Source organism: Dreissena polymorpha, chromosome 1, assembly GCF_020536995.1.
Source record: "Dreissena polymorpha isolate Duluth1 chromosome 1, UMN_Dpol_1.0, whole genome shotgun sequence".
In the NCBI taxonomy this organism is placed as follows: domain Eukaryota; kingdom Metazoa; phylum Mollusca; class Bivalvia; order Myida; family Dreissenidae; genus Dreissena; species Dreissena polymorpha.
Window position 1 is genome coordinate 104,192,435 of NC_068355.1, and position 13,643 is coordinate 104,206,077.

Here is a 13,643-nt window from a genome sequence, read left to right on the forward strand (position 1 = left end):
TATGTTTGCAGGTGGTTAAGGTGTGTGCATAATCATTTCAAGATATGTGACCCACCAGTATGTTTGCAGGTGGTCTAGGTGTGTGCATAATCATTTCGAGATATGTGAATCACCAGTATGTTTGCAAGTGGTTCAGGTGTGTGCATAATTATTTCAAGATATGTGACCCACCAGTATGTTTGCAGTTGGTTCATGTGTGTGCATAATCATTTTGAGATATGTGACCCACCAGTGTGTTAGTAGGTGGTTCACATGTGTGCATAATCATTTTGAGATATGTGACCCGCCAGTATGTTTGCTGGTGGTTTAGGTGTGTGCATAATCATTTCGAGATATGTGACCCATCAGTATGTTTGCAGGTGTTGCAGGTGTGTGCATAGTCATTTTGAGGTATGTGACCCACCAGTATGTTTGCAGTTGGTTCATGTGTGTGCATAATCATTTTGAGAGATGTGACACACCAGTATGTTTGCAAGAGGTGCAGGTGTGTGAATAATTATTTTTAGATATGTTACTCACCAGTATGTTTGCAGGTGGTTCAGGTGTGTGCATAATAATTTTGAGATATGTGACCCACCAGTATGTTTGCAGGTGTTGCAGGTGTGTCTAATCATTTTGAGATATGTGACGCACCAGTATGTTTGCAGGTGTGTGCATAATCATTTTGAGATATGTGACCCACCAGTATGTTTACAGTTGGTTCATGTGTGTGCATAATCATTTTGAGATATGTGACACACCAGTATGTTTGCAAGAGGTGCAGGTGTGTGAATAATCATTTTTAGCTCATCTATTTTTTGAAAAAAAATTATGAGCTATTGTCATCACCTTGGCGTCGGCGTTGGCGTTGGCGTTGGCGTCGGCGTCCGGTTAAGTTTTGCGTTTAGGTCCACTTTTCTCAGAAAGTATCAATGCTATTGCATTCAAACTTGGTACACTTACTTACTATCATGAGGGGACTGGACAGGCAAAGTAAGATAACTCTGGCGTGCATTTTGACAGAATTATGTGCCCTTTTTATACTTAAAAAATTGAAAATTTTGGTTAAGTTTTGCGTTTAGTTCCACTTTTCTCAGTAAGTATCAATGCTATTGCATTCAAACTTGGTACACTTACTTACTATCATGAGGGGACTGGGCAGGCAAAGTTAGATAACTCTGGCATGCATTTTGACAGAATTATGTGCCCTTTTTATACTTGGAAAATTGACAATTTTGGTTAAGTTTTGTGTTTAGGTCCATTTTATTCCTTAAGCATCAAAGCTATTGCTTTCATACTTGCAACACTTACTAACTATCATAAGGGGACTGTGCAGGCAAAGTAATGTAACTCTGACTGGCATTTTGACAGAATTATGTGCCCTTTTTATACTTAGAAAATTGAAAATTTGATTAAGTTTTGTGTTTAGGTCCACTTTATTCATACAGTATCAAAGCTATTGCTTTCATACTTGCAAGATTTATGAACTATCATAAGGGGACGGTGCAGGCAAAGTTATGTAACTCTGACTGGCATTTGGACGGAATTATGGGCCATTTATACTTAGAAAATTGAAAATTTGGTTAAGATTTATGTTTTGGTCCACTTTACCCCTAAAGTATCATAGATATTGCTTTCATACTTGGAACACTCACAAACTATCATAAGGGTACAGTCAAAGGACAAGTTGCATAACTCTGGTTGTCATTGTTACGGAATTATGGCCCTTTTTTGACTTAGTAACTTTTAATATATGGTTAAATTTTGTGTTTCGATCCACTCGAAGTATCAAGGCTATTGCTTTCAAACTTCAAATACTTACATGCTATCATGAGGTTACTGTACCTGGCAACTTGAATTTTACTTTGACCTTTGAATGACCTTGACTCTCAAGGTCAAATTATTAAATTTTGCTAAAATTGCCATAACTTCTTTATTTATGATTAGATTTGATTGATACTTTGATGAAACTACTCTTACCTGACATACCACAATAGACTTCACCCAAACCATCCCCCGTGCCCTCCCCCCCTCCCCCGTGCCCTCCCCCCTCCCCCCCACCTAATTTTTTTTTTTTTTTTTTTTTTTTTAAGATCATCTCACAAATGACCACCACAACCCTCACACTATACCCCCACCCCACCCCACCCCCCCCCCAATTTTTTTTTTTGATTTTTTTTTTTTTTTTTTTTTTTTAAGATCATCTCACAAATTATCACCACAACCCTCACACTATACCCCCCCCCCCCCCCATTTTTTTTAAAACGGTTATGTTTGAAATACCGTCCAACCATCGCACCCAAAACCCCCCCCCCCCCCCCCCCCCCCGATTTTTTTTTTTTTTTTTTTCGCTTTTTTGGAAGATAATGTAATAAATATCCACAACCCCACACTATACACCCCTCTTCTTTCCACTCCTCTTTCCTTTGTGATTGAAAATGAGAGTCCCTTCACCTTTAAAAAGAAAATAGATGAGCGGTCTGCACCCGCAAGGCGGTGCTCTTGTTAGATATGTTACTCACCAGTATGTTTGCAGTAGGTTCAGGTGTGTGCATAATAATTTTGAGATATGTGACCCACCAGTATGTTTGCAGGTGTTGCAGGTGTGTCTAATCATTTTGAGATATGTGACGCACCAGTATGTTTGCAGGTGTGTGCATAATCATTTTGAGATATGTGACCCACCAGTATCTTGGCAGGTGGTGCAGGTGTGTGCATAATTATTTTGAGATATGTGACCCACCAGTATGTTTGCAGGTGGTTCAGGCGTGTGCCTAATCATTTAGAGATATGTGACCCACCAGTATTTTTGCAGGTGGTTCAGGTGTGTGCATAATCATTTCGAGATATGTGACCAACCAGTATGTTTGCAGGTGTGTGCATAATCATTTTGAGATATTTTTAACCACCAGTATGTTTGCAGGTTGTGCAGGTGTGTGCATAATCATTTCAAGATATGTGACCCACCAGTATGTTTGCAGGTGGTGCAGGTGTGTGCCTATGAGTTTGGTATTCCTGTAGAGATGATCAAGGTGAAGCCCACAAATGTTCTGACAGCGGCTGGAAGCTGCTATACTGGGTCAAGTGTTACTAGTGAACTTGTCTGCCAGGTGAGTGGACGTGGTCTAGTAAAGTTGTTCTCACTTAATTGTAATACTTGGACAACTTTAAGCCAGATAAAAAAGCAGCTTATAGATTAGTGAAAACTGGAAATGTGGTACAATTTTCGTAACAATTTTTGTCAAAAAAATCCTTGCGGGTGTCCAATAAAATATATGTGAATTTCCTTTTGCTACAAGATTGCTTGTTGTATAGCTAAACATATATAATTTTTCCCACAAACAGGTGGTCCTTTTCCAAAATCATTAATATTTATATCACTCCATTGCACGAAAACCAGCTTGATGTAAAATGAATTTATGTCACACACAAAATGCAGCACAATATTGTCTTCTTACACACCTTATAAATGCTAAATGGACTCTAAAATAAAAATGAATAAAATGTAATATTCCTCTTAATATTTATTTACTTTTTAATGAGTATAAATTGACATTAAAATTGTATGTAATATGGAAGAAAGCAAATATATGACTATGGAACATTGTATTGAAGCAAATATATCGCTAATTTTATATCATCTCTCTAGTTCACTATTTTAATAGCTTAATTATGTTACCAGATATCATATGCTATTTACTCCGAAGGATCGTAATTCATCCGGAATTTTCTGTCTGAGGAATCCCACACTTTTCATAAACCCGTCAGGTAGGTCAGAACGGTCACATAGTGCCGTGTAGCCGTACAACCAAAACGGGACATTACCCAGAATCCACTCTTATTCCGGATGCGATAACAAAGGCCGACATTTTTGTTATTGACTTAATTGTTGCTTCTGTTTCGCTGGATTCTTCTGTTTAACAGAATAGAGAAGTTTTGTATTGCGTTAAAACATTCTCCGTATATATATCCGTGTATTTCTGTATTGTTTTGTGTATTTGTTTGTTTGTTCAAGGCAAAATATGCCTCAAACACGTGGCTCATGTGGACACATAAGGGCAGCATGGGACAACCATGGTAGCTGCCTGTTGTGTGCAGGATGTACCCAGGATAACTGCTGCCCTTTCTGTGAGCATTGGTCTGCAGATACCTGGGCCATCAAGCGTCGACCCTTCAAGAGTCGTGGACGCAACAAGAATAGTTCAGATCAAAGTAGGGAAAGTTCCGTGTGTCGGGACTTTTCACCACAAAATTTGCCCGGTCCGTTCATCGGGAATGACCAGTTGACCGGTCCGGAGACTTCACCGGTCACCGGTCAACATTGACCGGTCCGGTCAACATTGACCGGTCCGGTCAACATTGATCGGTCCGGTCACCGGTCATGCTATGACCGGTCACCGGTCAACCGGTCACCGGTCACTGACCGGTCCGGTCACCGGTCATGGTATGACCAGTCCAGCCACCGGTCACCGGTCAACTGGTCACCGGTTGTTGACCGGTCCGGTCGTTGACCGGTCCGGTCACCGGTCATCCTATGACCGGTTCCGGTCACCGGTCATGCTATGACCAGTCCGGTCAACCGGTCACCAGTCACCGGTCATTGACCGGTCCGGTCACCGGTCATGTAATGACCGATCCGGTCACCGGGTACCGGTCTGTGCCACAGACCGTTCCGGTCATTGTAGATGTTGACACTACTTGTCTGTACTCCACAAAGGTAGACGCAGCCGCATTTCTACTGTGAGTCACAGACGTAAACGTGTAGTGTCTGATGTTTCCGGCTACTCCTCCACCTCGGGCTCGTCGTCGTATGACTCATCGTCTACTTTAAATAGCCCTCATCATTATCGGAGGGGACGTCGTTCACGCTCATCAAGTGTTTCTCGGCATAGATTGCCTCGTAAAGAGCGATCACGCCAGCGCTCTGGGAGACGTTCGATCAGGAAACATCATTCCCAGCGCCGCCGAACAGTGTCTCGGCATCGCAGGGATAAGGGACATAGACCTTCCTCTATTAGGCGCTCTCGGACTCCTAGGTCCCCTAGTCGATCCTTCTCTGAGGAATCTAGTGACACCCTTCCACGTGTGTCGGCCTCTATTTTGGCCTCAACACACACTTCAGCCGTTCCTACAACCACTGAGCATAATTTGTATTCAAACACTAGTTTGCATACATATTAGGCTCAAGGTACAGGGGTTAATCTAACCACTTCGGCTGCGTTTTCAGCCCCACGGGTCTCTTCCACATTGCATAGAAGTATACCCCGGGCTGCCGCTACACCATCAAATCCCAATACTTTGTGGATCCAACAGTCGCCGGGAATCTTTGTCCCTTTTTCGACTGATCCTTTACCAGCGACCTCTGGTATTCAAAGTGAGTCTGCTGACTTGATCTCTGAGAGACCTAACTCACCAGCTATATCTTTGATGGTGCCGGAAAACGATTCTCTCATGATAGAAGCGAATGAATCTATTATTCCTACTTCTATATCCACCGGTTTCAATCATTTCAATGCTCCCGCAGACGGTTCGATTGAGGCGGGTTCAGAGTCTAATGAGGCCGAACTTTATTATTTGGCCTCCATCAATCAGGTATACAAACTAATGTTCAATACCTTAGATGAGGACTTCTGCCCCCGCCCTTCCTTGTCTCTCACAGGATCTGCGGTTACCGTTACAGAACAGGTAGCCCGCAGACGAGAGCCCGGCAGGATAAGTAAGGCGACTTCCCGAGTGGATCTACGCCTTCCTATTGGCTCTTCCACAATGGCTGTTTTCCAGTCACTTGAACCAGCCAATAAGCCTTCGCCATCTCCATGGAAAGCCCCTAAGGAGCTGACGGTGCCTAAATAGATGGACGGCGGGAAAAGTTATAAGGCCCCGGTACCCGACCCTTCTACCGGTTTGGACCTTTCCAAACATCCGGTTCCTGATGCTGACATTAGTAAGCTGTCACTTACAATGCCTTCATCATCTACCCATACAGCAGTCCCTCTTTTCCTGTTGGAAAATTGGGAGCTGAGAGAACGCTGTTCCATAGGTCTGGCTAACCAGCTAGATCTCATGGCAGCCACAGCCTTAGACTTGGTTTGGGAGCTCTCTGATTCAATCCCAGAGGAGCTCCGGGCCTTGATGATACACCTTTCACGTACTACGCAGTGTTTATCTCACAATGCTGCGTCGTCTATGTCTGAGATGTTAAGGCTTCGGAGAGACCTCATCCTCTCTTCCTTGCCCAATAATTTCCTTTTGGAAACAGGCGTAAACTCGCTTCGAACTGCTCCACTAACAGCAGATTCTCTTTTCGGAGGGAGGATACAGTCGGCACTTACTGCTGATCGTGAGGATCAGATACATGCCTCCTTAGCTAGGAGCAACTCTGGCCAGCACCCTGTGGTTTTTAAGCGCCCTGCTTCTAAGCCCCCAGGAGCCCCACCGGCCAAGAACGCTAAAAGGGACAGTTTCTCTACTAAGCGTCCGTCTGCTCCACGTCAGTCCACAAATAGGCCTCCTTTTCAGAACAGAACATCTTCCTATCGGAAGCCTTCTGTAAACCAAAATTGGAGTAAGGGCAAACCCAATGCGGACAAGAAGTCATTAATCCTTCTTCCGGCAAGGGTGGACCTCCTAAAGGTCAGCCCTAGGTCATACCCCTTTCTACCGCCACAACCTCTGATGCCAGAGGTACCAGTCGGGGCCAGACTTATGCACTTCGCAAATCGATGGCTCCAAATAACTTCGGACGCGTGGGTTAATTCTCTTGTCACACAAGGCCTCACTTTTCAATTCAAAAAAAGGCCCCCACTCTCTCGCGTCCCAATAGATCTGGTATCTCTGCATCCACAACTTCAAGACTCCATTCTCGGACTCCTGGAAAAACAGGCAGTAGAAAGGGTTCACAACCCTTGTTCTCCAGGATTTTAATAGCTTAATTACGTTACCTGATATTATATGCTTACTTATTCCGATAGGATCGTAATTTATCCGGAATTTTTCGTCCGAGGAATCCCACACTTTTCAGAAACCCGTCTAGTAGGACAGAGCGGTCACATAGTGCCGTGTAGCCGCACAACCAAAACGGGACATTACCCAGAATCCACTCTTATTCCGGATGGCGATATACAAAGGCCGACATTTTGTTATTAACTTAATTGTTGCTTCTGTTTCGCTGGATTCTTCTGTTTAACAGAATAGAGAAGTTTTTGTATTGCGTTAAAACATTCTCCGTATATATATCTGTGTATTTCTGTAATTGTTTTGTGTGTTTGTTTGTTCAAGGCAAAATATGCCTCAAACACGTGGCTCATGTGGACACACAAAGGCAGCATGGGACAACCATGGTAGCTGCCTGTCGTGTGCAGGATGTACCCAGGATAACTGCTGCCCTTCCTGTAAAGAGCATTGGTCTGCAGATACCTGGGCCATTAAGTGTCGACCCTTCAAGAGTCGTGGACGCAACAAGAATAGTTCAGATCAAAGTAGGGAAAGTTCCGTGTGTCGGGACTTTTCACCACACGATCTTGACCATACTACACCAGTAGCTGCCAGGCATCTGTCACTACCACGTGATGACACCGGACAAAATTTGCCTGGTCCGTTCATCGGGAATGACCAGTTGACCGGTCCGGAGACTTCACCGGTCACCGGTCAACATTGACCGGTCCGGTCACCGGTCATGCTATGACCGGTCACTGGTCACCAGTCAACCGGTCACCGGTCACTGACCGGTCCGGTCACCGGTCATGCTATGACTGGTCCGGTCACCGGTCCACCGGTCATTGACCGGTCCGGTCACCGGTCATACTGTGACCGGTTCGGTCACCGGTCATTGACCGGGCTGGTCACCGGTCATGTAATGACCGATCCGGTCACCGGGTTTCGGTCTGTGCCACAGACCGTTCCGGTCATTGTAGATGTTGACACTACCTTGTAAGTACTCCACAAAGGTAGACGCAGCCGCGTTTCTACTGTGAGTCACAGACGTAAACGTGTAGTGTCTGATGTTTCCGACTACTCCTCCACCTCGGGCTCGCCGTGGTATGACTCATTGTCTACTTCAAATAGCCCTCATCATTCCCGGAGGGGACGTCGTTCACGCTCACCGAGTGTTTCTCGGCGTAGATTGCCTCGTAAAGAGCGATCACGCCAGCGCTCGGGGAGACGTTCAATCAGGAAACATCATTCCCAGCGCCGCCGAACAGTGTCTCGGCGTCGCAGGGATAAGGGACATAGACCTTCCTCTATTAGGCGCTCTCGGACTACTAGGTCCCCTAGTCGATCCTTCTCTGAGGAATCTATTGACACCCTTCCACGTGTGTCGGCCTCTATGTTGGCCTCAACACACACTTCAGCCGTTCCTACAACCACTGAGCATAATTTGTATTCAAACACTAGTTTGCATACATATCAAGCTCAAGGTACAGGGGTTAATCTAACCACTTCGGCTGCGTTTTCAGCCCCACGGGTCTCTTCCACATTGCATAGAAGTATACCCCGGGCTGCTGCTACACCATCAAATCCCAATACTTTGTGGATCCAACAGTCGCCGGGAATCTTTGTCCCTTTTTCGACTGATCCTTTACCAGCGACCTCTGGTATTCAAAGTGAGTCTGCTGACTTGATCTCTGAGAGACCTAACTCACCAGCTATATCTTTGATGGTGCCGGAAAACGATTCTCTCATGATAGAAGCAAATGAATCTATTATTCCTTCTCCTATATCCACCTGTTTCAATCAATCCAATGCTCCCGCAGATGGTTCGATTGAGGCGGGTTCGGAGTCTAATGAGGCCGAACTTTATTATTTGGCCTCCATCAATCAGGTATACGAACTTATGTTCAATACCTTAGATGAGGACTTCTGCCCCCGCCCTTCCTTGTCTCTCACAGGATCTGCAGTTACCGTTACAGAACAGGTAGCACGCAGACGAGAGCCAGGCAGGATAAGTAAGGCGACTTCCCGAGTGGATCTACGCCTTCCTATTGGCTCTTCCACAATGGCTGTTTTCCAGTCACTTGAACCAGCCAATAAGCCTTCGCCATCTCCATGGAAAGCCCCTAAGGAGCTGACGGAGCCTAAACAGATGGACGGCGGGAAAAGTTATAAGGCCCCGGTACCAGACCCTGCTACCGGTTTGGACCTTTCCAAACTTCCGGTTCCTGATGCTGACATTAGTAAGCTGTCACTTACAATGCCTTCATCATCTACCCATACATCAGTCCCTCTTTCCCTGTTGGAAAATTGGGAGCTGAGAGAACGCCGTTCCATAGGTCTGGCTAACCAGCTAGATCTCATGGCAGCCACAGCCTTAGACTTGGTTTGGGAGCTCTCTGATTCAATCCCAGAGGAGCTCCGGGCCTTGTTGATACATCTTTCACGTACTATGCAGTGTTTATCTCACAATGCTGCGTCTTCTATGTCTGAGATGTTAAGGCTTCGGAGAGACCTCATCCTCTCTTCCTTGCCCAATAATTTCCTTTTGGAAACAGGCGTAAACTCCCTTCGAACTGCTCCACTAACAGCAGAGTCTCTTTTCGGAGGGAGGATACAGTCGGCACTTACTGCTGATCGTGAAGATCAGATACATGCCTCCTTAGCTAGGAGCAACTCTGGCCAGCGCCCTGTGGTTTTTAAGCGCCCTGCTTCTAAGCCCCCAGGAGCCCCACCGGCCAAGAACGCTAAAAGGGACAGTTTCCCTACTAAGCGTCCGTCTGCTCCACGTCAGCCCACTAATAGGCCTCCTTTTCAGAACAACTTCCTATCGGGAGCCTTCTGTAAAACAAAATTGGAGTAAGGGCAAACCCAATGCGGACAAGAAGTCATTTAATTCTTCTTCCGGCAAGGGTGGACCTCCTAAAGGTCAGCCCTAGGTCATACCCCTTTCTACCGTCACAACCTCTGATGCCGGAGGTACCAGTCGGGGCCAGACTTATGCACTTCGCAAATCGATGGCTCCAAATAACTTCGGACGCGTGGGTTCATTCTCTTGTCACACAAGGCCTCACTTTTCAATTCGAAAAAAGGCCCCCACTCTCTCGCGTCCCAATAGATCTGGTATCTCCGCATCCACAACTTCCAGACTCCATTCTCGGACTCCTGGAAAAACAGGGGGTAGAAAGGGTTCACGACCCTTGTTCTCCAGGATTTTACAGTCGCCTTTTCCTTGTTCAAAAGAAAATCGGCTCCTGGAGACCAGTCATAGACTTAAAAGTGTTCAACACGTTTCTAGTCAAACCTACTTTCAAGATGGAGACTCCTGCCTTCATTCGGCGCTCCATCAAACCCATGCAATGGGGGGTTTCCTTGGACCTGGAAGATGCATACTTCCATGTTCCTATCCATCCCAACTACTGGAAGTACCTGCGCTTCTCCTTTCGAGGCCAGGTCTACCAGTTTCGGGCGATGCCCTTTGGATTGGCCACGGCTCCACGAGTTTTCACCAAACTCATGGCCGCAGTGAGACCACACCTACGATTACACGGGGTTCAACTGCTTCAGTATTTCGACGATTGGCTCTTACACCAGCTCGATCGTCAACTGCTTCTGCTACATCTAGAGTTCTCTTGGAAGGAGCTCCTCTCTTTAGGACTCCTTCTCAATGTAGCCAAGTCAGACCTCATTCCCTCTCAGGATTTCATATTCGTGGGAATGAATTTTCTGACCCACATCAATCGGGTCAGTGTCTCACCGCAACGTATATCAGACCTCCTTTTGAAGGTCAGATGGGTGCTGTCCCAATCTCATATCACAGCTCAAGATTTCCTCTCACTCAACGGTATCCTGAGCTCTGTAGCAGACTTCGTGCAGTTGGGACGTCTCTTCCTACGTCCTCTTCAGCACTATCTCTCAGCTCGATGGAAATGGTCTCCAGACAATCTGCTTACACAGATTCCCATCCTTCCGTCCTTAGTCCCCCACCTTCAATGGTGGCTAGACGAGGAGACCCTGTTGGCAGGAGTACCGCTTCTTCCCCCGCAACCGTCTTTACATCTCATAACGGATGCGAGCATGGAAGGTTGGGGCGCTCACCTGGAACCCCGCAGCCTGACATTATCAGGATTGTGGTCTCCTCAGGAGTCTCTCCTGCACATAAACAATCTCGAAATGCGAGCAGTCTTTCTAGCTGTTTCTCAATTTCAATCACATCTTCGGGACTCCTGTGTGATGGTATCGACAGACAACACATCAGTCGTGGCTTACATCCAGAAACAGGGCGGGACACACTCTCACTCCCTGTATCTGGAAACAATGAAATTACTTGTTCTTTGCAAGAGCCTAAACGTCTCTCTCTTGTCCAAACACATACCAGGTCGTCTCAACGCCCTGGCGGACGGTTTGTCTCGCAAACACCAGTTACTTCCATCGGAGTGGACACTTCATCAGGAAGTGGCCAATCAGATATTCCTCACATTCGATTATCCACTGGTCGACCTGTTTGCGACCAGAGACAACCACAGACTTCCTCTGTATGTGAGTCCAGTGTACGAACCAGCAGCGTGGGCGGTAGACGCGCTTTCGTTCGATTGGGATCAACTGGACGCTTACGCTTATCCCCCACCCATTCTAATTCCCCAAATCTTAGGGAAAATCAGGGTGAGCTCTTGCCGGATCCTCCTGATAGCCCCTTGGTGGCCCAGGAGATCCTGGTTGAACGACCTTCTCGGTCTCCTGTGCGAATTTCCCAGGGAACTCCCGCACAGGTCAGATCTCCTATCTCAGAGAGGCAGACTTCACATGGATCCAGACATGTTCCACTTACACGTCTGGCCGTTATCAGGCAATCCCTGCAGAAGAAACGCTTTTCTGTCAGGGCTTCAACACTCGTTGCCTCTGCAAGGAGAAAGTCCACCAGAGCAGTCTATGATGCTCGCTGGAAACTCTTCTCTAATTGGTGTGTTCGAGGGAAAATTGATCCCCTCAATCCCTCTGCTAGACGCATAGCGGATTTTCTAATCTATCTCTTTGATGATAAGAAACTTTCTCTTAGCTCCATCAAAGGATACAGATCTGTGCTTTCGCATACCTTGGCTTTTCATAAGTCATCACAAGTCTGTGCTGACCCAGCCATTTCGGAACTGATCCGAGCCATGGAACTTAAACGTCCTGTGTCTCGTTCTCTTACCCCCAAATGGGATTTGGCTTGTGTTCTTGGATCGCTTATTAAAGCTCCCTATGAACCCCTTAATCAGGTTTCTTTACAGTTCCTAACCTGGAAGACCGTTTTCCTTCTTACCATGGCTTCATCCAAACGTAGAAGTGAAATTCATGCTCTTTCTATCGAAGAGAGCCATCTTCGTTTTGATTCCTCCGATGGCTCTGTCACCTTGTTGTGTCAGCCAGGATTCCTTGCTAAAAATCAACTCCCCTCTATGGCTTCTAAACCCTTTAAGGTCCCAAGTCTTTCTAGAACTTGTGGTAATGAAGATGAAGATAGACTCCTCTGCCCTGTCAGGTCTTTGAAGTTCTATCTTAGTAGAGTTAAGTCTATTCGAGGTTCTCGCAAGAGACTCTTCATTCCCTTAAAAGGGGGGTGATGTGTCTGCGGCTTCTATTTCTCGTTGGGTAGCCTCGACTATAAAAAGGGCTTACTCTTCTCTTTCTTCAAGGGATTCATCCCTTTTTAAGATTAGACCGCATGAATTACGAGCAATGTCGGCTTCGTGGGCATATATCAATCATACCCCACTCTCTGACGTGCTTCAAGCTGCTTTCTGGAGTAATCAGACCACTTTTTCATCTTTTTATCTTCGTTCTCTGGAGTGCCAACAGGACAACTTGTATTTGTTGGGCCCCCTTGTGGTTGCACAAACGATAGTATCTTCTACGGCATAGGTATATTAAGCTTATCCGTGAATTAAGTTAATACCGTAATAACGAAGATTAGCTGAGAACCCGAGATATGGGTTCCGCTGTGATGGAGAGATTTTCGCGAACCTTCCCGCCTCAGCTGCAAAGTCAGCATATGATATCAGGTAACGTAATTAAGCTATTAAAACAAATTTTTCTAGTAAAATTCATTTTAATTAGTAATTACTTACCTGATATCGGTAAGTCCCACCTCCCACCCCGCTCTTCGTCTAATATTTCATATTTTTAATTGGAATAAGAGTGGATTCTGGGTAATGTCCCGTTTTGGTTGTACGGCTACACGGCACTATGTGACCGTTCTGACCTACCTGACGGGTTTATGAAAAGTGTGGGATTCCTCGGACAGAAAATTCCGGATGAATTACGATCCTTCGGAGTAAATAGCATATGATATCAGGTAAGTAATTACTAATTAAAATGAATTTTACTAGAAAAATTTGTTTTCAGACTTAAAATTTATTAGAGCTGCGCTCTGTGAAAAGGGTGTTTAATGCATGTGCAGAAAGTGTTTTCCAAGATTAGCCTGTGCAGTCTGCACAGGGTAATCAGGGATGACACTTTCTGTCTAAACTAAAAGTCTAGCTCTAATTTCAAGTTTTGCTTTTTTTGAACACATTATATTGCAAAATGTTACTTTAGAACAAAAAATTCCCAATATTTTTTGCTTAACCATTTGCTTGTAACAATTGTATTACTTGTGTGCAGTGTATTTTGTTGAGAATATTTTGTATTGTGAGTATTATATTTGTCTATTTATATTTATGTTTGTGCTTTTCATTTTCTGTCAAAATGTTTGA

General features: G+C 45.4%; 1 protein-coding gene across 6 annotated transcripts in view; it reads left to right on the top strand.

Annotated features, from left to right (window-relative positions):
• LOC127865162 (uncharacterized) overlaps positions 1-13,643 on the top strand; it is a 120,717-nt gene that overhangs the window by 88,007 nt on the left and 19,067 nt on the right. For 5 of the 6 annotated variants that reach the window (XR_008042511.1, XM_052405078.1, XM_052405077.1 and 2 more), the window contains one exon: positions 2,961-3,089. Coding sequence is in view for 5 of the 6 variants with exons in the window: in XM_052405078.1 (XP_052261038.1) it covers positions 2,961-3,089 (129 nt within the window). In the remaining variant the exon portion in view is untranslated. Of the gene's footprint in view, positions 1-2,678; positions 2,715-2,960; positions 3,090-13,643 lie in introns of those variants that run through there. The other variant, XM_052405080.1, reaches the window with a different exon arrangement.